Consider the following 25,913-nt stretch of genomic DNA (forward strand, 5'->3'; position numbering starts at 1 on the left):
ATAACTCACCCACACAGTCAAGCGTCACCACCCGACCAGCCAACACTCAGCTCTTGTCAGTCGGCGCGAGTCACAACCCAGTGTCCATTCTTACCACCATCCACTCCTGCTAGCGTCCACTCCTACCAGCGTCCACACTTACCAGCGTCCACTCTTACCAGCGTCCACTCCTACCAGCGACCACTCCTTCTAGCGTATATAAAAGGACAAGTCACCAGCCAGCATCCGTTCGTGCTAGCGTACAGTATATAAGAGAACGAGTCACTACCCAGCATTCACTTCTACTAGCATATATACACAGAACAAGTCACCAACCAGCGTTCATTCCTGCTCGCGTTTATACACACTGACGTAGCTCGCCCTCCATACTCAAGTAAGTTTAAGGTGAATTTTAGTTAAGTCATGTAAGTTTTAGGTCTCTGTTACTCGAGTTTTAGGTCCTCATTCTTCAAGTTTTAGTCCTCACTCCTTCAGATTATTTTGAGGCCTTTAATTATCTACTCCACACTCAAGTATCTACTCCACACTCAGGTATCTACTCCACATTCAAGTATCTACTCAACACTCAAATATCTACTCCACACTCAAGTATCTACTCCACATTCAAGTATCTACTCAACACTCAAATATCTACTCCACACTCAAATATCTACTCCACACTCAAATATCTACTCCACACTCAAATTTTACGACAGATTTTGTAATTTGTTGTATTTTAAGCAAAAACATAAGCCAACACTGTATCCAAAACCACATGCTGTACCTTGTTCTGAAATTGATCTATAATACATTACAGTAGACAACATATATAACTTTTTAAAATACATATTGAATTTTTTTTTCATAGACCATTCTGTATTTAATAATTACACTCCATTCTAAACCACAGGTATAAACTACAGCCATTACTGTACCCACAACTACTCTTTACTGAATCATGTAACTGAGTCAAATACGTAATTTACATACTGATGTTACTTAAAAATAAAGGCCTCTATTTTAGTTTACCGCTCTTTCTTAAAACTATTATTTAGTCTCAAGTGCACTGTCCTCCAAAACACACGCACTATATTACAGTCATCGCTGTAACCGGAAGTATGTATTATGTAACTCAAATAAACGCTGTAAGTTAAGGTATAATAACTTCTATTGTATCTTAAATCATTCTGTATCTTTTAAGTTATGTAATATTTTCATACCACATGCTATAATGAACACTAAACTTCGCTTTTATTTTGTATTCTGTAACTTGCACAAAAAAAATACAAAAATAGAATCATACATTTGTTTCTTCTCGTTCAATAAGTTAATGAATGAGAATTTCCTTCGTTTCCTGTTAAACACACGCTCTCTCTCTCTCTCTCTCTCTCTCTCCCGGCCAAGTATATGACAGAAACAAACAAACCACAACCGCTCCACAAATAGTCATGTCACTTATATGACAGTCAACAAACAAACACTACCACGCCACAAACACTGTCATCCCACGTATATGACAGTCAACAAACAAACACCAGAGTATCACAAACACTGTCATGACACGTATATGACAGAAACAAACAAACAAACACCACCGCATCACAAACTATGCAATGTATGTGTGTCAAACGTATGCGTGTCCAAGCAGAAGAAAAACAAAAAGCAAAAACACAATTTACATTCATTGTTATATGTGGCTGTCAGTTCAGTCTGTCTCCAGCAACACCTACAGTGGGATCTTGTAGGGGCAACCTGTGTGTTTACGGGTGTTTTCTGTAATGTGTAGTGTATGCCCCAGTGTATTGAGTGTAATGTGTAGTGTATGCCCCAGTGTATTGAGTGTAATGTGTAGTGTATGCCCCAGTGTATTGAGTGTAATGTGTAGTGTATGCCCCCAGTGTATTGAGTGTAATGTGTAGTGTATGCCCCAGTGTATTGAGTGTAATGTGTAGTGTATGCCCCAGTGTATTGAGGTAATGTGTAGTGTATGCCCAGTGTATTGAGTGTAATGTGTAGTGTATGCCCCAGTGTATTGAGTGTAATGTGTAGTGTATGCCCCAGTGTATTGAGTGTAATGTGTAGTGTATGCCCCAGTGTATTGAGTGTAATGTGTAGTGTATGCCCCAGTGTATTGAGTGTAATGTGTAGTGTATGCCCCAGTGTATTGAGTGTAATGTGTAGTGTATGCCCCAGTGTATTGAGTGTAATGTGTAGTGTATGCCCCATTGTATTGAGTGTAATGTGTAGTGTATTATGTGTATTCATTACTGTATTGGGTGTATTCAGTAGTGTATGTAGTATTGTATTGTAGTGTAATTCAGCGTAGTCTTTTTCAGTGTATTTTTCAGTATGGGGGTCTTTATTTTGTGTATTTTTCAGTGTAAACAGTGTAGCCTTATAAGGTGTTATTCTCAGTGTATTCTAACGTACAGTCTATCTCCACACCGTCCTCAATAATACACACACACACATACACACACACACACACACACACATACACACACACACACACACACACACAGTAACTCTCTCTCCTCTCTCTTTTTCTTTCTTCTCACACACAGACACACACACTCACTTTCTCTCTCTCTCTCTCACACACACACACACACACACACACACACACACACACACACACACACACAGACTTCCGCCACATTTGCATATTATATTTTCGGCCACAAAGAGCCAGGCAGAGATTTCGCGGCTTTCTCCTCCCTGAATTGCGACGCGGTGCTAAATATTGAAAATTGCAGCGGGGAGTTTGCCAGTAGGTGGAATATTGCTGTGTTGGTGGTGGTGGTTAGTGGTGGGGAAGTGATGGTGTGGTGATAGTGTGGTGTGGTGATAGTGTGGTGTGGTGATGGTTGTTGGTGTGGTGTGGTGTGGTGATGATATGGTGGTGGTTTTGTGTTCTAGTAATGGTGGTTGTTGACGAGTGTTAGTAGTGGTGGTGATTGTGGTTGGTGGTGGTGATGGTGGTTAGTATTTGGTATGGGTTGGTATTGACGTTGGCTGGTAGTGGTCCTGGATTAAAAATACTTTGAAAAAATTACAAAAAATCAGTCCTCTGATTTTTTGAAAATCGTTCTTTTTTTGTTTGTTTGATGCTAACTATTTCTGGTCATCTGAAGAATCTCTCCCACCCTAAATTATTTCAACTAAAGCTTTATAACCACTCTAACACTATTTAAGTGAATCATGTCACAGAAAACGGGAAACGCCACAAAACAATCACAGAAAACGGGAAATGCCATACGAAAACTATCACAGAAAACGGGAACAAACCCTAAAAAAAACGAACACAGAAACCGAGAATTGCTCTTTAAAATAAAAATAAAAAGTACACGCCAATCACACACACATTTTACCTCCATTGTGTATTGAATAGCCGCGACACACAACAGCATAGTACTCACAATAAAAAGAAGTACCATTTTGTGTGGCATTTAGTACATTGAGGGTCATATTAATACATATATCTGGCCATTTTGTCGGGGTGAAAATGGAATTGTTTTTTGTGGGGCTCAAAGTGATTTTAATTGAGCATACTATAATGTTATCGCCAGGTACTTATTGTGATTGTCAGGGAGTGGTGGGAAGGGGGGGGTGTGAGGGAGGGAGAAAGAGGGGTTTAGGGGGTGTTGGTGTGAGGGGAAAAGGGAGGAAGGACAGGGATTTGGATAGAAGGAAGAGAGATTTAGGGAGAGTGGGAGAGGGAGGGAAGGGAGGGAAGAGGCAGATTAATAACAGTGGGAGGAATGGGATGGGAAGTAATTTGAGGAAGGGATAGAAATAGGGAGAATGAAGAAAAGTTGTGAGATGGGACAGGAGAGAAGGGAGAGACATGTGAGAGAAAGAAGAATAGAAAAGAAGGAAGGGAGGAAGGAAGGAAGGTTACATGTGGGGATGCATAAGAGAAATAGGGGATGAAGGGAATAAGAAAAGAGAAGACGGGAATATGGATGGGAAAGACAGAGACAAGAGAGGAGGAGGAGGAGAAGTAAGAAGAATGTGGGTGTGGAAATAAGTAATGTGAATAAAGAGGGGAGGAGGACGAGGAGGCAGAAGGACTGTTAAAGAAAGGTAAATTGTGTGGAGGAGAGGCGTGTGGGAGAGGAAGGAGGGTCGTTTACGAGAGAAGGAAGGGACACGTGGAAGAGAGGGAGACGTGAGGGGTTTCGTGGGAGAGGAGAGAGGGTCGTTTACTGTAGGAGAGGAGGAGGTGCGTGGGAGAGGGAGGAATGCGCAGGAGAAGCGGAGGTACGTGGGAGAGGAGGGAGGAATGCATGGGAGAGGAGAGGAGGAAGTGCATGGGAAAGGAGTGAGGAATGTGTGGGAGAGGAGGGAATGTCATTTGTAAGAGGACAAGAAGGGAGGGGTGCATGAGAGAGAAGGGAATGGCGTGTAAGAGAGATAGGAGAGACATGTGGGAAAGGTGAGAAGGGGTGATGGTGAGAGGAGAGGTATTTGAGGCAATATTCCTACACTATCAAGTATGATTGTCAATACCAGGCAAGAATGACACTCGATGCCTGTCTTGAGTGTGTGTGTGTGTGTGTGTGTGTGTGTGTGTGTGTGTGTGTGTGTGTGTGTGTGTGTGTATGTTTACGTCTGTGCGTGCGTACGTGTTAGTGTATTACGTGCATGTACTTGATCAGACAACCTCATCACAACAAAATATACACCAAGAATAATATTTAGTCAATGAAATAAACAAAAGAAGAAGAGAGATGATAAAGGAGGAGTCATCAGGTGTAGTTAGGCCTAGAGTCAGACCTGTACATCCTCCCTCTATTACCCACTAACCCACACTGACAGCCGAGAGCCAGTAGGATGGTGCCTGTGCTAATGGAGAAGATATTGTACTGCTCTATGAATATCTTCCTGTTCATTTTTTTTCCTATAGTAATAATAATAATAATAATAATAATAATAATAATAATAATAATAATAATAATAGAATTCAGTAAATGTGTAAAATTCGTTGTTTATTGTACTGATGATTTGACATTTTTTTTAACCAAATTAATGGTTTTTACTGTGCTTACAAATATAAAATGAATCGTACGCCCGTCAGCCCCGAAGAGGCTTATAGATTCAGTATATATATATATCAACAAAAACAGTCCACCAAAGTCAAACAACTGATAAAAACAAGTGTCCCCCCCCCCCCAAAAAAAACAGCAGACAACCAAAACCAAACATAGGTTCGTTTTCTGTGACGCAGTATCTGGCCAGTTGAGTGTGTGACGCAACATACCAACAGCGTCACACACACTCACACCACTTGCCAGCCTCGACCACCCCGAAGTAATAATGAATGACCTCACGTATACCTCTAGCGTCTCGATATGTCTGGCTCTCTCTCTCTCTCTCTCTCTCTCTCTCTCTCTCTCTCTCTCTCTCTCTCTCTCTCTCTCTCTCTCTTATACGTGTCCTTGAGTCAGTTTTATTATGTTTTAACCCACTCAGTCGGACTTAACACTTACGACACAATTGCGTGAATAAATGAATAACAGAGAGAAGACAATAAAGGAGAAAGAGGATGAGAATGAATGAGGAAATAATGAATAAATGAAGAAGGAAGTGTGAGTGAATGAGTATATAATGAATAACGGAGGAAGGAAGAACAAGAGAAGAAAGAAATAATGTATAATGAAGGTATAAGTGAAATATGAATTTAATTTATAATAGTAAATGAAAATAAGAAAGAGAGAGAAAAGGAGAGAGAGAAAAGACAATAAAGAGAAAGGAATGAAAGTAAAAGAAAGAAAAGAGAAAGAGGAAAGGGAGGAGAGAAAACAATAAAGAGAGAGGAAATGAGTGAGAGAGAGAGATAGGAGGAGAGAGAGAGAGAGAGAGAAGAGGGGAAGATAAGAAAAATAAACTGAGTAATAGAGAGAGATCAGAAATTACAGTTAAGGGAAAAGTAAAAGGGAAGAAGGGAGAGAAAGGGAGGAAAGGGTCAATATTGGGAAGGGAGGGAGGGAGGGAAGGAGGGGTCAGTATTAGGGAGAGGTAGGGAGGGAAGGAGGGTCAGTGGTGGGAGGGAGAGGATAGCAATAGGGATGGAGGGAGGGAAAGCAAAGTTAGTGTTCGTATAAGGAGTGAGAAAGGGAGGGAAGGATGGAGGGAGTGTTAAGGGAGGGAAGGGTGGAGGGAGTGCTAAGGGAGGGAAGGATGGAGGGAGTGTTAGGGAGGAAGAGTGGGAGAGTGTTAAGGGAGGAAGGATGGAGGGAGAGGGGAAAGATGGAGGAGTGTTAGGGGAGGGAGTGGTCAGTGTTGAGGGAGTGAGGGTGGTCAGTTTACGTGAGTGAGTGTGGACTAATATTCCCTCAGGAAAAAGCCACTACTGCCTGCTACTGCTGTGCTTATCTCTCTCTCTCTCTCTCTCTCTCTCTCTCTCTCTCTCTCTCCTGTGTGTGGTACTGTGTATTTAAGTGAGTGTCCTCCCTCTCTCCCTCTCCCTGCTATTTTCTGTGTGGCTGTTTGTTTATGTGTGTGTATATATATATATATATTCTCTCTCTCTCTCTCTCTCCACACACAGCCAGCCCGTCTCCCGTGCCAGTAAAATAACACACAATAGTAATCCCGGCTCGGACCTCTCAATCAATCATACGTATCAAGTCTCCCACCCTTCTCTCTCTCTCTCCCTCCCCCCTAGGCTCTCTGTCTCTCTCTCTCTGTCTCTCTCTCTCTCTCTCTCTCTTCACCTCTCCCCTTACCATTACCCCTTTTAGGAGTGACCCTGACCGGCCCTTGGGGATTAGCCCCCTAGTGGACAAAGGCAGTGTTATTAAATGCGTGGCGTATTGGGCTGACAGGAGGAATCTGCCGGAGACGACCTGAAGGTGGTGGTTCTCTTAGGGGAGGTCCTGTAGACTCTCTCACTCTCCTGTTACTGTGAGCTTTTGTTTGTTGTAGTGAGGGTACTTTTGTTTGTTGTAGTGAGGGTACTTTTGTTTGTAGTGAGGGTACTTTTGTTTGTAGTGAGGGTACTTTTGTTTGTGGTAGTGAGGGTACTTTTGTTTGTAGTGAGGGTACTTTTGTTTGTTGTAGTGAGGGTACTTTTGTTTGTAGTGAGGGTACTTTTGTTTGTAGTGAGGGTACTTTTGTTTGTTGTAGTGAGGGTACTTTTGTTTGTAGTGAGGAGTACTTTTGTTTGTTGTAGTGCTGGTACTTTTGTTTGTTGTAGTGAGGGTACTTTTTGTTTTGTGGTAGTGCTGGTACTTTTGTTTGTTGTAGTGAGATTACTTTTGTTTGTTGTAGTGCTGGTACTTTTGTTTATTTGTAGTGAGGTACTTTTTGTTGTTTGTAGTGAAAGTGCTTTGTTTGTTGTAGTGGGGGTACTTTTTGTTTGTAGTGAAATTACTTTTGTTTGTAGTGACGGTACTTTTTTGTTGTAGTGGTGCTTTTGTTTGTAGTGAGGTACTTGTGTTTTGTAGTGCTGGGACTTTTTTGTTGTAGTGAGGGTACTTTTGTTTGTTGTAGTGAGGGTACTTTTGTTTGTTGTAGTGAGGGTACTTTTGTTTGTGGTAATGAGGGTACTTTTGTTTGTTGTAGTGAGGGTACTTTTGTTTGTGGTAGTGAGGGACTTTTGTTTGTAGTGAGGGTACTTTTATTTGTGGTAGTAAGGGTACTTTTGTTTGTGGTAGTGGTAGATCTATTTGTTTAGTAGTAATGACACTTAATAATAGTGTTCGTGGTAGCTTTTGTTTGTGGGGGAAGGAAGATGAAGGAGGAAGGAAGATAAGGGAGGAAGGAAGATGAGGGAGGGAGAAACATGGGTGAGGGGGAAGAGGGAGTGAAGGAGGAAGATGAAGGAATGCGGGAGGAAAATGAGGGATTGAGGGAGGAAAATGAGGGAGCCGGGGAGAGGAGAGGGAGCCGGGGAGAGGAGAGGGAGCCGGGGAGAGGAGAGGGAGCCGGGGAGAGGTGAGGGAGTATAACAGTGATGAAGTCTGTGGTTGTTCACCCATCCGTCTATCCGTTTATCTGTCTGTCCATTCACCCGTTCGTTTATCTGTCAATGTATCTGTCTATCCGTCCGCATTATCTGTCTATTTCCTTCATTTATCACATTATCTTTCCCTGTTTACTGTATACATTAAAAGCATATTAAAAAAAAATCAAATATAACAGCCAATTATAATTAACATCAACAGATAAATAACAATTAGTGAAAGTAGAGAATGACTCATCAACTCTCTCTCGCTTCCTTTCTCTCTACCAGATAACATCAAACAACAACCACAAACAAACACAAAACAAACACAAAACAAACACAAACAAACACAAACAAACACAAAACAAACACAAAACAAATAAATTCACCAATACAATAACCCATTACAGAGATACAATGAGGTTACGGTAGATACAATGGAGTAGTGCATTACTGTATTATTATGGGCTAATTGACTTTATTATTATGTGTGGGTAAATTTAGTGAAACCGACCTACTTTCTACTTAATAGGGTTCATTCTCTGAGGTTCTAGTCATGTTAAGTAATAATCTAGTTATACTCTAAGGCTACTCATGTCACGCTAAGACTACTCATGTCAACGCTAAGACTACCCATGTCAACGCTAAGACTACTCATGTCAACGCTAAGACTACCCATGTCAATGCTAAGACTACCCATGTCAACGCTAAGACTACCCATGTCAACGCTAAGACTACTCATGTCAAGCTAAGACTACTCATGTCAACGCTAAGACTACTCATGTCAACGCTAAGACTACCCATGTCCACACAAAGACCATTCATGTCACTTTAAACCCACCCACCTCCACCCTATTATCTACGAATATCCTAACCCACACGACACATCCACCCTTACACCCTATTGACACCCTAATACCCACTTCACACCCATCCCACTCATCCCCACCCTCGCCAACTCTATCCTCCCTCCCTTACCCCTCTCTCCTCTCCCCTCCCTGACCTCTTCTCTCCTTGTAAACGTTCACCCTCTCTATTCCCTCTCCCCTCTTTCTACCTTTCCTCCCTACCTGTGTAAAATAGGTATTCTAAACAGTGATCTCACCCCAGCAGCTTTTGAATTGTTTCCTCTCACTTTCTCTCCCCTCTCCTTCTTCCCCTCTCCCCTCTCCTTCTTCCCCTCTCCCTCACTACTCTCACTTTTCCCCTCTTTCTCGCTGTTGTGTCACTCTCCCCTCTCCCTCGCTGCTGTTCCTCTCTCTCTCTCTCTCTCTCTCTCTCTCATTTACCGTTCCCCTTTCCTACCTTTCCCTTTCCCCTCTCCCACTCTCCCCTCTCCCAGGCTCCCCTCAGAGGCGGGTGAGAGGTTGATTGGCCCCTGGTGGACATTGGTCAACAAACAAACAGAGGCGGAGTGGCTAGGGCGTGTGGCGACCAGGGAAATACTGTTTGTGTTTGTTTACGTGTCTGTCTGTGTCTGTATGTGTATCTTTTTAAATGTGTGTGTGTGTGTGTGTGTGTGTGTGTGTGTGTGTTTGTGTGTGTGTGTGTGTGTGTGTGTGTGTGTGTGTGTGTGTGTGTGTGTGTGTGTGTGTTTGTCGCGGTGGGGGAAGGGTAAGGAGAGTGTGTTTGCTTTTACGTCTGTGAATGTTTGAGTGTTTGCTTTTGCCACGGAATAGATCAGTCGGTTGTGTTTGTGTGTGTTTGTTTGTTTGTTTTTTTCCATATTATATGTTTGTTAGTTTTTCTGTAAGGGGTAAGTATAAGCGCTATTGTTTGTGTGCTGTTTTAATTCAGATGGGATTAACAAGATGGTAACGTGTGTGTGTGTGTGTGTGTGTGTGTCGAGAGGGAGCAGTGTTTGAGAGAGTGTGATGATAACTTTTACTCTGATAGATTAACCCCTTAAGTATCATAATTTAAGGTATAGTCTACAGTAAGTATCATTTTAATCTTATAAAATTTTGACTATGTTAATATCCTGAGTTGGGGTTTTTATATATTGTTTATTTACATTTGTCTTCGCAATTTCTTATTTTCATCAAGATATCATCAAGAAGGTTTAATATTTACACTAAGTAGCTAAAAGAGTCAGTTTATTGTTTAATTAAGAATTCTAGTTCCCGCCGTCAACAGAAAACGAGACTGATTTCCAAATTCCTTATACCGGGGACTATGATAACACAGACAGACACTCGGTACAGTATGTTGTGTAATTATTATGATAGAAATGTGAAAATGTACTAAGATATCAGGAGAATCGTCATTGTTACATAGAACGCTCTTAAATATATCACCTAACTTAACCTAACCTCACATAATTAACAGAATTTTTTTTAAATCTATCGCGAAACGTTAACAAACTCGAGAATATAACTAGTCTTGTTTACGCTTCAAAAACTGTGATAATCAGGGAGAATAATTAAATGACCTCGACACTGAACATGGGAAAGAGGGGCGGCGGGAGGGGCGGCGGGAGGGGCTGCGGGAGGGGCGGCGGGAGGGGCGGCGGGAGGGGAAGGCGGGGATTGTTATGAGTGTCCTCCCGTCTGTATGTAATGTTTCCGAGTAGGTCCAGTACAGCTCTCTCACGGACACCAAGCCTAGGCGGGTTATTCGTGGATTCATTTACATGTCATACCGGAAGTTTATTCATGTGTAGTTTCACCTTCACAAGAGAGAAGCCTCGACACAGTCAACACCTGGCGGCCGTGTCACTTGAACATGACACACAAACATCACCTTGTCAGTCATCTTTGTTGACTCGTCCTACTCAGATCAGGAACAAATTAAAACAACTTAAGAGCTCAGATGTGGTAACCAGCTAAACCTTATATATGGCGACAACAAAACCCATTAATAATCTTGACTGTCCTGTAAGGTTAGGCTTTAAAATATGGTGATGCAGTAAGAGGCTGATATACGTACGGTCATATAAACGGTGATATATAATCCACTCTGGTATAACAATAAAATTATAATATCCAGAAATGATTTATACACGACTATTGCAGTAAATTTTGTCATCATAATTCCCAGAGTAGTGTTATGTGCAGTTCTTAATTTTCATAAATATAGCATCAGCCGCTGCCGCGTCCCGCACTAAGTGGTCTCTCCCTCATTTGAATATTGGCGCGTAATTATTCCCGCCAAGTCTCCCAGCTGCGTCCGTTTCGCCGGCGTTTGTTCATTGATGTTATGAATACATTATAACCAGTAATTTATATTCAAGCCAATTGCTAATTTCTATTCATGCAGAATGATCCTCACTTCAAAACCAGAATATAACCCAAAATATATAAATTCTGGCGAATGATAAGTTACTTTTTTTTTTTTACATTCCGTGGTACAGGGAATCGAACGTGGCCCCGCGACGGTAATGGTGTTGGTCACAAGTCGTTGATTCCAAGCTTGGCGCGCGAGTGACGTCAGTCTTGAAGAACGTCGCCGCTCATGATGGATAGGCAGCAGCTATTGACGGGCATTAGGTCGCTCCGGGATCTGTACACGGCCATATTTACATCCATCCGGGTCCTTTTATCGTCATGGCGGACTAATGGAGAGAGAGAGAGCGTCCATCGTCGTTAACATCTTCCAGAGTTTTGGCGGGAAATTGACGTGACGGGGGGGGGGGGAAGAGGGGGTAAACACAGATGGCGCGTCTAGGGGATAATTGCCTAAACATTCTTCCTAATGGTTAATGTTTAATGGAAATCCTCTTGAGTATCTAACCGGGAAAATAACTTAAATCGCAATATAAAATAAATGTTAACGCTCCATTTCTCTGCTAAATATGTGATGATGATATTTCAGGTTTACCGGTTATCAGAATTGTAACATTTAACATATATCTATTAACGTTTTAATGTGTAAATAATGAGGCCAGGTGTTCATTGTGTTGTTGTTGACAGTTGGTAGTGTTTAATAATGATGATTTGCAAGTAATGATGGTGATAGTGTTATGATGATGGTGATAGTGCCAAAAATACCAACAGGTTACACCGTTTATCACCACCTGGCTCACCTGAAGATTAGCCTCCCTAGCTTATTTCACCTAAGGATTAAACCCCCATTACGCTACCTGGGGGTTAGGTTAGGTTAGAGTGGTTAATATTTAGATGTAGATTATTGTCCATAATTTAACATGTTGTCGTCTACTGCAAAAACTTAAGACTTAGTGAACGATAATTAAAAACATTTAAGTTCTGATTCTTGTAAGTTCGTACGATGAATACTTGTCGTAAGTGAAAATATAAGAATGTATTTAACTGGTTGACTTAAGTTAAAGGAGATAAAATGCAACAACAACAACAACAACAACAACAACTACTACTACAACAGCTAAAATAATAACAACTAAAACAATAACAATTAAAAGCAACATCACGTCAATAACATCAAATAAAACAACTACAACAATAACATCGAAAACAACAACTAAAGCAACAACTACAACAGTAACAACACGACTACAACAAAAACAATAACAACATGATACATAACACTCATATTAATCTCCCCATTTATACCAAAACACTAATAAACTTTCAATAATTTATTCTATATTATCTTTAAATATTTAGTAAACTTACATTGTAATTAATAAAATATCTCTATATCACGAAAATGAGCTTTTATTTATTATTACGACTTTTATTTGAACGGTTTTATTTTCGTTCTAGTATATAACTTATTTTATTTATTTATTTATTTATTTTATATCTATTTTATTTCATTTTCATCGTCTATAAATAATTCTATCTTTTTTTTATAATACGACTATAATGTTCTATAATCTATACAGTGAATCACTAGTTTAAAACATTCCCTTTTATGCTTAAATAACTCTCTAAGTAAAGTTTGGAAACATACCATCAGTAATAAACTACATAATGAACTAGTCTCTAACAAACTACAAATATATCCTCTTTTGACTAATATATTAAGTATTCATATTATCTGTTATTAATCACTAGTTATGTATATTTTGATAAGTAAATTAAGTATTATTTAGTGAAGGAAGTATTATGTGTAAGACTAGTATATATCTCTATGGTAATACCGTATTTAAGGTGTTTTTTAATCTGTAAGTCTTGGTCGAGTTAAATTAGCCTAGTATTTGTCTTTATTGATCTGACTGGTGGAGATTATTACTGGTGTCTGAGGGTGTTATATTGGTGTGTGGTTTAACGTGGAAAATCTCGGTTTAATATTTTGTTTTTAAGTGACGTTAAACCACTATTGTATTATGGTTTATATTTCCCCTCTCTCTCTCTCTATCTCTCAGGCCTTAATGTCACTTTGTATCTTGTTCTCGTGGTTTTTAAAAGACTCCCAAACAGGAAAACATTTTGCAAGACGCATCTCTTCCTGTCTCTTGTGTGGTTATGGGGCTTATTCCTCCTCCTCCCTCCCCCCCCCCTGAGTGTCCTAAACCATCACAGTGGCTAAGGAACGCCGTGGAACCCTCCTAAAACGCGACATCTTGGACAGAGGGAACAAAAGAATAGACGGATGAAGACCGAAGCGAGGGCCACTTAGATGCGCTTTTGTTTCTTCCATTTGCATCTCAATATCTTGGGTTCCGCTGTCCTCACTCTGTTTCCGATCCTCTACCGGGAGCGTCCGAACACATAAACATTGACATTAGGTGAAGTAATCTGGAATCTATTCTCGTAATCTGTTTGGATTAAATATTCTCAGTTTTTTATGCGAATAAGTTTGATTTGAGTGTATTTATTTGTGTGTTTATTCACGAGGGATTGACATAAATTAGTGATGGTGTTGATAGTTTGGTTTACATGTTTATAATCTTTCGTCATGTTTCTCTCTTCATATTCTTCCTCTTCCTGTCCCACCTCTCTAACGTCATCCCTTCTTCCTCCATGTCTATATATCGTTTCCAACCTCTTCATTCTCCTCCTTGTTCATTTTACTCTTCTCCTTGTCTCCTCTTCCTCATTCTTCCCCTTTTCTCCATCTCTCCCTCCATTCCCCTCGCTCCCTTTGCCCTCAGGACCCTCCAAGGGGAAGAAAATACCTCCCTTGGTCCAGTTCGTAGGAGGGAGGAGGTGGACCGGAAGGTGAAGAGTCACAGGGTGGGGGAGGAGGGAAGTGAGGGACTGGAGGGGTAGATGGAGGAGGGAGGAAGACAGGAGAGTTGGGGAGGAGGGGGAAGGAGAAGGGGGGGTGAGGAAGGAAGAGGGCGGGGATAGGAGCAAGCCTTGTCACAGTACCATTAATACTCATGACTTATTCACAAGTATAATGTCGGACCTCCTACATCACTTACCCAAGGACGTCTCTCTCTCTCTCTCTCTTCTTATTTTTTGCGTATATATGTAATAGATTAAATTCTAACAACAATGAGTCATGTCTATAAACGAGTCATGTCTATTAACGAGTCAGGTCATGTCTGTAAACAACAAGTCATGTCTATTAACGAGTCAGGTCATGTCTGTAAACAACAAGTCATGTCTATTAACGAGTCAACTCATGCATATAAACACCAGGAAAGAGAACCACGTAAAGGAGCCAAGACTCTCTATCAAGGAAACCAACTATAGCTAATATTGACCTCCCTCCCACCTTCCCTCCCTCCCACCATCACTCCCTCCCACCTTCCCTCCATCCAACCATCCATCCCTCCTCCTTCCATCCCTCTTGCATCTCCTTTGGCGTCCAGGCTGGCGTTTCTTGGCCTCTCTCCCTTGAGACCAGTTCGCCATCTTACCTGAACCCTTCAGAGAGAGTAATCTAGGTCCCCCTCCCCCCCCCCCACACCCCACCCCAAGCCTCGGACGGTGTTAGCTAAGACGTTTCTGATCCTTATTCTCCTCCCCCTCCTCTTCGTCCTGTTCCTCCTCTTCCTCTTGTTCCTCCTCCTTCTCTACCTCCCCCCCTCCCCATCCTTCACCAGCTTCCCCTCCCTCAGCGTCCCAGGAGACTCGACGTCAAAGCCCCGTCAGGAGATGGGAGGAAGCAAGGCCAGGTTGACTGTGGGTGGAGTTTTGAGGACGTGGTTTACGGTTCTCTCTTTGATCTGACGGAGAACTTGCCCGAGTAATTTCAGGTTGTGTTGGTCGTGCGAACTAAGTTGAGAAGGAGGTGGGGTTTTTTTTTGTGGGGACTTTTTCCACCTTTCTTAAAAATTTAACTCCTCGTAATCATGGTTTTGGTGTGTGCAGAGGGGAAGGGATTCGTAAATGGTAACTACATTTTCCTCTCCCGTGACTGAAGGGGTTGGTGTGTGTGTGTGTGTGTGTGTGTGTGTGTGTGTGTGTGTGTGTGTGTGTGTGTGTGTGTGTGTGTGTGTGTGCGTGTGTTAGGGTATGTGCGTGTGTGTGTGTGTTAGGGTGTGTGTGCGTATGTGTGTCGGGGGGTGTGGGTGGTAAGTCAAGTGTGTGAAAATGGGACGATAGGATAACTTAACTTAACCTAACCTAACCTGACCCAACCAAATCCAACCCAAATCTAAATCCAATTCAACCTAACCTAACTAAACCTAACCTAACCTAACCTAACTAAACCTAACTAAACCTAACCTACCCTAACTAAACCTAACCTAACCTAATTTAAACACAGTCTTAAGTGAAACAGAGTAAATTATATCATATATGAACAGATTTTCATTACATTACAGAAATAAAAACAAACAAAAATTATTCCCGTTTAACAAAAAGGTCAATTGCGTTTTAAAACTTAATTGGGTAATTATCTCTGTTGTTTAGGGTGACATACATACATACGACTTCTTTTCTCTAGTTTTCCTTGTTTCTATTACTACATTACTTTCTCTCTTTCTTCCCCACCTTCACTTGCCCCTTTCTTTTCCTATTTTATCATAGTTCTTGAAACATATATGATAGCCTTCCTTATATTATTATTTATGACAATATATTAATCATTTATATTCCTTTATAATTCATACTTAGATTACTTATTTACAACTTATATATACTTAATTATAATACTTATATAACTTATAATATCTACCTGTACACATATTAATTGCTTATACTACTTATTTATATTACTTATACAACTTATCTGTGCTACCTGAGAACCGTATATATACAGTACATACATATATACTGTACTGTATATACGTATATGTAATTCAATAATATCAAACACTATAGGATTAATTGCGATAAAACTTCACAATTAAACGATAACGAATACCTATGTCAGTCCGCATACACGTTTCTCTGGTAGTGAGGCGCTATGAGGTAAACAAACGCTACTTTCCAAAACCTGATGATATTTAGTTTATTAGACATGTTTCTTTCAACAAGTGAGAAATTATAAAGAGAAATTTAGAGCATGAAAATATAGCTTAGGAAATAGAATTATCGATTATTTTAATGTGAAAATGTAAACTGTCCTTAGCAATAAAGATTAATGCGCTGAGACACATGCAGTACATAATTATATTTAACGCGTTACAGTATAGATTAGGCTACTCTATATAGTGAAAATGTAGTGGATGAGTGTGGAATTTTAAACACATTTTGTAATTGAAAATATCATATGTAACGGGAAACTCCAGTTATAAGATATAGGTATTTTTTTTAAATATCATTAAAAAGAGCATCAGAAATTTGAGCTTGATGCAAATTCCTGGTCATATGCATCTCTCTCTCCTTATATACAGTATACTATATAAAGAACAAACAACATATATTATACATCGTCTCCCTGTAATCAAAACAAGCCCTTCTCAATCGCCTTCTTTCTTTGTTGTTGTCATCAAAAGAAACCGTCGGCGCTTCTTCTATACACTTGAGGTACCTGTGTGTTCCTACTGTAGGCGGGTAGCAGCAGCGGCGTATATATAGCACCAAGGAAACAACGGAGCCATAATGCAATATATACCGCCAAGCCAGCCATCTTAACCCTGTGGTATAAAACCTTCCCAGTGCGTGAGCTGTTTATCCTCTCCTCACGCTAACAAATGAACCCTGAAGAGCGTGTCCCAGGGGCTAAGAGAGGAACTATGATTCTCAAAGATCCCTACGTTAATTTTTATCCCTCATTTTCCTCTCTGAAGACGTGTGTGTGTGTGTGTGTGTGTGTGTGTGTGTGTGTGTGTGTGTGTGTGTGTGTGTGTGTGTGTGTGTGTGTGTGTGTGTGTGTGTGTGTGTGTGTGTGTGTGTGTGTGTGTGTGTGTAAACTATTCTACTTCACCTGAGACTCAAAACACCGGAGCTTTAAATTGGGTTCGGAGCCTCAAAAATGAATCTTTATCGTGGGTTATAGATGCATTACGTGATGAATAGTTAAATGGCGAGTTAAAAGAAAAAAGAAAACAAAAATCCTCATATGGATCTTTGAGAATCGTGATCCAGGAACGCGGTGAGGGCCTTTGGGAGAGGGTGGTGGGAGAGCGGCGCCAAATATTTGCGGTTGTAGGAGGTAGGGAGGAGTAGGCGCCGTCCGCTACTCGGGACTGGAGCCGTTGTTTGCCAAGGGACCTACCGCTACAAAGGTGCCTGGCCGCCCCTCTCTCAGACCACCGCGGTAAAAGTGGTCGCTGCCATTAATACCAAAGTGAGGTGGATGATGCTGGGGGGAGGGAGAGGCTTGATGATGATGATGATCTTGGTGTGGTTTCTCTCTCTCTCTCTCTCTCTCTCTCTCTCTCTCTCTCTCATTATCAAGATACACCACGAAGCAGACCAATTCTTCTTTTTCTTGTTTACCAATTACACTTTTGAGAATATCTGACCGCGTGTTGAGAACTCCTCCTGACGTTGCTACAGCTCAATGCACTTAAGATCTGTAACTCATTCTAAGGGAAGGTAAAGTGGCCAGATAGTCAAGTTAGTCAACAAAAAGATTTTATTTCGTATCTATTGGATATATGTAGCCTAGTATAGTCTGCTGTCGAGATGAAAAAAATACTGTATCTCAATTCCTTTTTTTTTTCATTTCAAGACATTATAATCTCCTCAGACGTTGGAAATCACCCTCGAAATAAATAAATAATTAAATTCGTTGATTTTATGAACTTTAATTGACATTATCTAATTATTTGAAGCATTAAATATCAAACAATCAAAGTTCTTAACCAAAAATAAAACAAACCGAAAGCAAATCTTCCAATTTTATTTGTTATCCCAATATTCGTTTTCTATATCCACCTTGTGACATGATACCACCAAAGAAAACGTAATCACAAGTTAGAGTTATAGGGTACACTTTACCTTACATGATTAATGGAGGAGACATGGTCATTCTCATACACCTGGCAGTAGTTTATGTTCAGGTTTTAATTCATTAACCTCTTAACTAATCGATTATGTAAATAGAATTAAATAATTATCGTAACCTGCTGGTGCTAGCTTAATTGTTGACAGTAAACGCTTGTATTATAGTGATGACTCTTCCTGTTTCCATCATCATTCATCGTCTTCATTATTCTCATTATTGCTATCATCATTATCATCATTATTATCATTATCATTGGTCCTATTCTGAGTCTTTCCCTATCTGAGACTGTGTATAGAAAGTAGAAAAATACTCTACAAACAATTGATATACTCATATTTCAACTATAAAAAAACCCACCCTCACCCCCACCCTCATCCCCACCCTCACCCTCACCCCCACCCACCCCCACTCACCCCACCCCCACCCTCACCCTCACCCCCCACTCTCACCCTCAACTCCACCTCACCCCTCACCCCACCATCAACCCCACCTCAACCCCTGAACTTCAACCCACCTCAACCCAACCCCACCCCACCTCACCCCACCCCACCCCCAACCCCCCAACCCCACCCCACCACCCCACCCTCACCCCACCCCACCTCACCCTCACCCCGACTCCCCACCCCACCTCACCCCACACCCCACCCCACACCCCACCTCACCCCACCCCACCCCACCCCCACCCCCTCACCCCTCACCTCCCTCACCCTCACCCCCACCTCACGCCCCACCCCCACCCCCACCTCACCCCCCACCCCACCCCCAATCTCTTCACCCCACCCCACCCCCACCTCACCCCTCACCCCCACCTCCCCACCCCCACCCCCTGCCCCCCACCCCCACCTCACCCCACTCCCACCTTCCACCTCACCCCACCCCTCACCCCCCACTCACCCTCACCCCCACTCCTCACCCCTCACCCCCCACCTCACCCCCTCACCCCCCACTCACCCCTACCCCACCCCCACTCTCACCCCTCACCCCCACTCACCCTCACCCCCCACCCCCTCACCCCACCCTCACCCCTACCCCCACCTAGTAGTCCCACTCCAGTATCCACCTCAACCCCAAAGCATTCATCACCCCTACAGCATCAACCAAACCTCCTCACCACCTACAATTCCACAATATTTCCAAACATGCCGAATAGTTATGTAATCCAATTCCATTCACTAAATATTAATAGACCCATGAACCGGTGTTTCTCGAGCGAGTTAACCAGGTGGTGATGATCTTAGCCTTGTAGAGGATACCCTTATCTGTTAACCCGATTTAGTAACAGAAGCTAAAAAAAAAAAAAAAGTTACGCAGTGTCTCAACTCTCACGTTCCAGACCTTGGGAGGTTGGTGACGTAGGAGGAGGAGGCAGGGAGGTAGACACGTAGATAAGGAGATAAAGTTAACCATTGAGGGCAAACAAGGTGAACTTAAATTAAGGTTATCAAGATAATGTCTATCCTACATATACCTCGACCCTCTGCCATGTCTCCTGCCCCCTCACCCCCCCCACCCCCCTCTCCTCTCCTCCCTGCTCTTTATACACGTCTCTCTGTCGCCTGTCATCCGGTGTTGTGACAGTATGGTCCTAGACGTCCTAAATACCCACCTGCACCTCCGTCAGCTTCTATTCGTCTTCAGTTATCGCACCTGTGTCTCCTCTGTCAGTCAGGTGTGTCTTAAAGTTTATCACCAACACCTCTGCTAGTCGTCGGCTGGTTCACTACTATCAGCTGGTTCGCTTCTGTCAGCTGGTTCATTACTGTCAGCTGGTTCGGTTGTGTCAGGTATTCACAATAAGTATTTAACCAGACTCTCTCTCCGGACACCACCATTACACACATACACTCACATTTACCCTAATATAAAATATATTTACAAACACAAAATCCCCCACATCTGTAACTTCACATATACAATTATATCCCATTGAACCCTCACTACCTCACCATATATCACTAACACAGCCATCACCATCAACAGGCACCATGCGTGAAGTCACCATCGTGGTCACCATCCTCACCATCGTCACCTGTCCCCTCCTGGTGACCTCCATGGCAGCCGGGTGAGTATTGAATGTTATAATGTAAAAAATATCCACGTAAAAATTATATAAATGTTGTTTAATGTTTTTATATAGTTTTTTACAGGTAATATATATAACATTTCAACATATTATTTTGTTTATTATTATGTATTATATATATTAATATTTTTATGTGAAATATTAAGGAATTACAGCATGTATATGTGTTAGTCCTGTAGTTTATACTTTGAGGAGCTAGTTATGAGACGGGTTGTGAGGTACTAGTTGTGAGGCTCTAGTTGTGAGGCGCTAGTTATGAGCCGCTAGTTATGAAGTGTAGACTAGTTGTGAGGTTAGTTGTACAGAGCCAGTTGCTTAGGCAAGCCAGAGATTGCTGGGTTGTGAGGCGCTTGGTTAGGGAGGCAATAGTTGTGGAGGGCTCTAGCTGGGGAGGCGCTAGTTGTGAGGTTGGCCTAGCTAGAGGCTGGGGTCAGGAGAAGCGCTAGTTGTAAGAAGCTAGTTGTGAGGCGCTAGTTGTGAGGCGCTAGTTGTGAGGCGCTAGTTGTGAGGCTCTAGTTGTGAGGCGCTAGTTGTAAGAAGCTAGTTGTGAGACGCAAGTTGTGAAGAAGCTAGTTGTGAGGTGCTAGTTGTGAGGCGCTAGTTGTAAGAAGCTAGTTGTGAGAAGCTAGTTGTGAGACGCAAGTTGTGAGAAGTTAGTTGTGAGGTGCTAGTGAGAGACGCTAGTTTGTAAGGAGCTAGTTGTGAGACGAGTTGTAAGGCGCTAGTTATGAGACGCTAGTTGTGAGGCGCTGCTTGTAAGGCGCTAGTTGTGACTCGCTAATTGTAAGGCGCTAGTTGTGAGGCCCAATCAAAAAACTGGGTCATCCGTCTTTTATCACACTCCCAGCCCTCTTGCCTTCTCCTATCCACCTCTCATCCCTCTCAACCCTCTCTTAACTCTCTCATCTCTCTTCTATCCCTCTCTATCATCCCTCTCACCCCCTTTCACCCTTCTCACCCTTCCCCCTAGGCAGTACGGCGGTTGAGTGGATACAGCGCTCGCCTACTGTTACAGGAATCGGTGGTTCGATTCCTGGGTGCTCCTAGTTCACCCCCTTTCATTATTTCTTTCCCTCTCTCAGCCCTCTCATCCCTCTCACTCTTCCCTCATCAGTCCAGTGGTTTAATCGTAAGGGCATGCAGGAGTTCTATAAGGTCTCCCACTTATCATCTTGACTCCCTCTCACCCCTCTCTCTCAGCGCTCCTACCCCTCTCTATCAGTCCTCTCATCCCTCTCTTTCATCCCCCAGTCCAACCGTGTACTCGTGGGGGCAGGAGTTCTGTAAGTTATCGCTGTGTAGCATCATGCCTAGTGATCGCTGGCAGGCCTGTTGTGACGATTACAGTCGATGCTGTGCCTACCTCGAGTACGCCAAGCCCCAAGGTGAGTACGAAGATCATTGCAGTGAGTACAAGGGGCATTATTAGTACAAGGGATCATTAGAGAGAGTACAAGGGGCATTATTAGTACAAGGGATCATTACAGTGAGTACAAGGGGCATTACTAGTACACGGGGACCATTGTAGTGATTATAAGAACCATTACATTGAGTACAAGGACCATTACAGACATTACACTAGTCCTAAGTGAATACCAGAGTACATGAACTCATGATTTAGTACATCAAACCTCATAATGAGTACATTTGACCCCCAGAGTGTGTACAGTCCCCTTCACTAGTGCGTTTACAGGGGCTGGTCATGTAAACATTCCACAAATCATTCCATTGAGATATTTATTTTTAATATTATTTTACTACGAGTTTCCTTCTGTCGAATGTAAACAAACACAGCGCTGTTACACTGCACAAAACCTGGCGACCCCCTGTAAACGCACTAGTGAAGGGGACTGTACATTCATATCTTCATTTTCTATTTAGTAATCAATTCATAAATATATTGACAGAAAATAATAATAATCTTGTCTCTCACAGGGCCTTTCTCCTTCCGGGAACGAGAGCACACCAGTCATGCCCTTGTTAGTCGACCTGATCACCTTCCGAGAGCAGAGAATGGCCACTCAATAAGGTGTGTGTGTGTGTGTGTTTGTGTGTGTTAGAATAAATATATAGCATTTATATATCAAGATCACAGGTCACAAATGAAGGTCAAAATTCAATGCCTCATTACCTAAAACCTTACCTAACTTAACCTAACCTAACCCAGTACAGTAGAGTCAGCGCTATTAACCATGCAAATTAGTACCAATAACTAAACTAAAACAAAAAAGAACATTACAATTCAACAGTCGTAATATAATATAAAAAAAACCACCAATTTTATCTTCATCACATCAATGATAAAAAAAATAGTTTTTTTTTTACAGTAGAAATTGGATCTGAAAAACCCCAGCTATTTTTTGTTTTTGTTTCAACATACCAACAAATCTAATAATCTATTGCCTAAAAAATAATAATAATATATATGCATGAATTATTATTTTTTTATTTTAGTATGATATTAAACGTTCGTGTTTTTTTTACATGAGAAGAAAATAATAATATACGTGACTGATTTTTTTTTAGCTGAGATAAAAATACATCGTTATATTAGTCTGTATGAATGTATGTATATTATCTTGTCTTGTTGAATATGATGAAGGATAGATAGATAGATAGATAGATAGATAGATAAAGAGAGAAGATAGATGAATGAATGGATGGATAGATTGTTTACATAAATATCTACATGCATATACTTTATTATTATTATTATTATTATTATTATTATTATTATTATTATTATTATACAACATAGAAAATAAGAAAGATAGTAAGCTAAGTGGAGAAATATAGGAGAGAGAAAGAAGAGAGAGAGAGAGAGAGAGAGAGAGAGAGAGAGAGAGAGAGAGAGAGAGAGAGAGAGAGAGAGTTTCACTAATTCATCTTACCTTCCCTCAGGTCTCAACCTCTGAAAGATGAACCATCAATCCCCCGCGAGCCTACACCCCGGCCTACACCCCGGCCTACACCCGAGCCTACACCTGAGACTATATCTAACCATAGACCCCAGGTTATACGACAGCCACCGAGCTTCTCCCAGACCAGACCCCTACCAGCCCCCGTTGAGGCCCTGCCCAGCCCCGTCCATCGGCCCTCGAAATCCTACAATGAAGTGTAAGTATCGAGTCTTGGTGAGATGGCCTCTGTGTGTGTGTGTGTGTGTGTGTGTGTGTGTGTGTGTGTGTGTGTGTGTGTGTGTGATAAGCCCTCTATAACTCTCTTATCCACGTGACACTCCTCTATAACTCATTGACCTGAGTTTCGTCTATAACTTCCATGAAATACAACTATAATTTCCTTCTTCGTGACCTCCCCTCCTCCTCTATAATTCCCTCCTTATCCCCCTCTTCTCACCTACAGGATCAGGAGGAAGGAGGAGCAGTACTGTAGGGCCAAGTTCTGTAGTCTACTTGAGGGAAACAAACAACAACGATGCTGTGACCACTATAAACAATGTTGTGTTTACGCCAATATGCGCCGTAATGATGGTAGGTTGGCGCTCCAGTAAGAGGTTGGCACTCAAGGGGTTTATTCACTCTCTCGTTGGTTGGCACTCAAGGATTTACTCTAAGTAGTTGATTGGTACTCAAGTAAGAGGTTGGCACTCAAGGGGTTTATTCACTCTCTCGTTGGTTGACGCTCAAGGATTTACTCTAAGTAGTTGATTGGCACTCAAGTAAGAGGTTGGCACTCAAGGGATCACTGATTTACTTTATTGATAATAATTAACCTGAGTTTTATATTTTGTGGGGAGACGGGGAGCTCTGACAGGTGTTCATTCAGTGGGTATATACAATAAAAGGACTTCCATTCACCTTCCGCCTAAACAGTTATTTAAATAGACTGTACTGGAGGTAATATTTATAGAAGAGTTCCTTAATGTACTGGAGGACGAGGTAGAATTTTCCAGTGGAGTTAATCTTTGGGTTCCAGGTTGACTTAACTGTTTGCTCGAAGATAATTCCTAAATCCAGGTTTTATTTTCTTACATATGTCTCGTTCACAGGATCTTTCCACTACGATAAGGACCCATGGAATTACTAGCCAGCCAGCCTTCCGTGTCGACTGTTCACCGCTGTTCACCCACCTGGCCTCTCTGCAACCATCAACCGTCATCCAGTCAGAAAGTCATCAAATCAACCAATGAGCTTAAAGCCATCACCCATCAACCAATGAGCTAAGAGTCATCAGCTGTCAACCAATTAGCTGAGAGTCATCAGCCACTCAGTTTAGAACAACTAGCCAATTAGCTTCAAGCCACCACCAGCTAACGACGAACTAGCTTAAAGTCATCAGTCAGTCAGCTTAAAGCTACCAGTCATCACCCAACCAAAGCACCAGCTAACCAAGAGCCAGTCAGCCAACCATATCTTGCAAGCAAACCATTCCTCAGATGCCTGGCTTAGCCCTCCCTTAGTCGCTTGGTTTGGCCTCCCCTAACCCGTCGAGTGTGCCCTCAACCAACACCCAGTAGGAAGCCAACAGGACGGGAGGAAAGAGGTCGATGGACTGTTTCACAATAGTTAAATTCCCCGAGAGCTTCATAATGTTTGGATTCAATGTATGAAATGAATCTAACGTTAGAAATATATGATTTTTTCTGTTCCATATGAAAGAATCCCAAGTCACAAGCTAATATATTTAATCACTGGTGAAGGATTTGAAAACAGATGTTCAAACAGGTATTCTTGGACCTGTTGAGCGTTAATGTACAGTAGTATAAGAATGTAGACTAGTGTTCAGAGACATATTAATTATTTAATTAATTACAAGTATCGACACCTACTATAAAGGAGTGAATTCAGGTCTGAGAAATATATATTTTTTCTGTTTTTGTGGAGAATAAATGGATCAAGAATGGTGAAAAAATAGAGTATATTCTTTTTCGCATTCACTGTCAACATGAGGGTTGCTTGTCTGTCTGTCTGTCATTTCCTGTTGCCCAAAGATGTTTTCTGTTGCTGCGGCGGTCTGTTCGCTCCCTCAAGTTGTCTGTGTCTTAATATTAAATAACACAACGCATTCTCAGCCACAAGATGTACGGACCAATACGTCTTATATATAGTACAAAATATATGTTGTGCATTGAGTAGAAACTGTTTTATTTATTCATAATATTCATATTAAATAATTGTCGAAAAAGACATTTAAAAGCTTTTCATAAGTTTCTACCCTGTTGTCTGATAGGTTAAATGGTTTGTTTATTTCCTATGTCTAACCGATCATTTGGTGGCGACACAAATAGTAACTTGTATGTTTATGTACAGACGCGTATATAATCAATCAGCAAGGAAGGATACAGGTGCTTTGTGATTTTAGCAATAGTAAGTACAGTACCTGGTTTATCCTGTAGCAATAGTTAACTGTTGTGACGCCGGAAATTGGAGTGTAAACTTAAAAAAAATTAACATGTCCGTCCATTAAAAAACGACAACAGTTTAAATGTCAACGATTGGGTATGATTCGAAGGAGCTAAGCCTACTAATAATTTCTGGACAGAGCCTTAATGAGCCACCAAAATAGAAGCCGTTTAATAACGTTAGTCAATTTTAGTTTACTGTATTTAGTTAAACTAGGTTTGGTTGGTCAGGGAAGACCCCACGAAGTCTTCCTCTAGATTGTACACAGTCGAGGCTACTTACTTCATGGACATTATACTGTTATTATATAGTAAGTTTGCGC

At 41.6% G+C, this 25,913-nt stretch overlaps 1 protein-coding gene across 3 annotated transcripts; it reads left to right on the forward strand.

Moving 5' to 3' along the window:
- Positions 1 to 25,913, forward strand: LOC121862237 (keratinocyte proline-rich protein-like). 3 transcript variants are annotated; one of them, XM_042360324.1, is made up of 7 exons: positions 1 to 373; positions 20,126 to 20,207; positions 21,480 to 21,613; positions 22,164 to 22,257; positions 23,130 to 23,345; positions 23,592 to 23,719; positions 24,238 to 25,913. In XM_042360324.1, exons 2-7 carry the CDS (start codon positions 20,131 to 20,133, stop codon positions 24,273 to 24,275), a joined length of 687 nt encoding a protein of 228 aa, XP_042216258.1. In that variant the 5' UTR covers positions 1 to 373; positions 20,126 to 20,130; the 3' UTR covers positions 24,276 to 25,913. The 3 variants fall into 3 exon arrangements, with proteins under 3 accessions (XP_042216258.1, XP_042216259.1, XP_042216260.1); XM_042360325.1 differs by lacking the exon at positions 1 to 373 and adding an exon at positions 19,690 to 19,814; XM_042360326.1 differs by lacking the exon at positions 1 to 373 and adding an exon at positions 19,840 to 19,929.

Source organism: Homarus americanus, unplaced genomic scaffold (assembly GCF_018991925.1).
Source record: "Homarus americanus isolate GMGI-L3 unplaced genomic scaffold, GMGI_Hamer_2.0 scaffold31037, whole genome shotgun sequence".
NCBI classification, from domain to species: Eukaryota; Metazoa; Arthropoda; class Malacostraca; order Decapoda; family Nephropidae; genus Homarus; species Homarus americanus.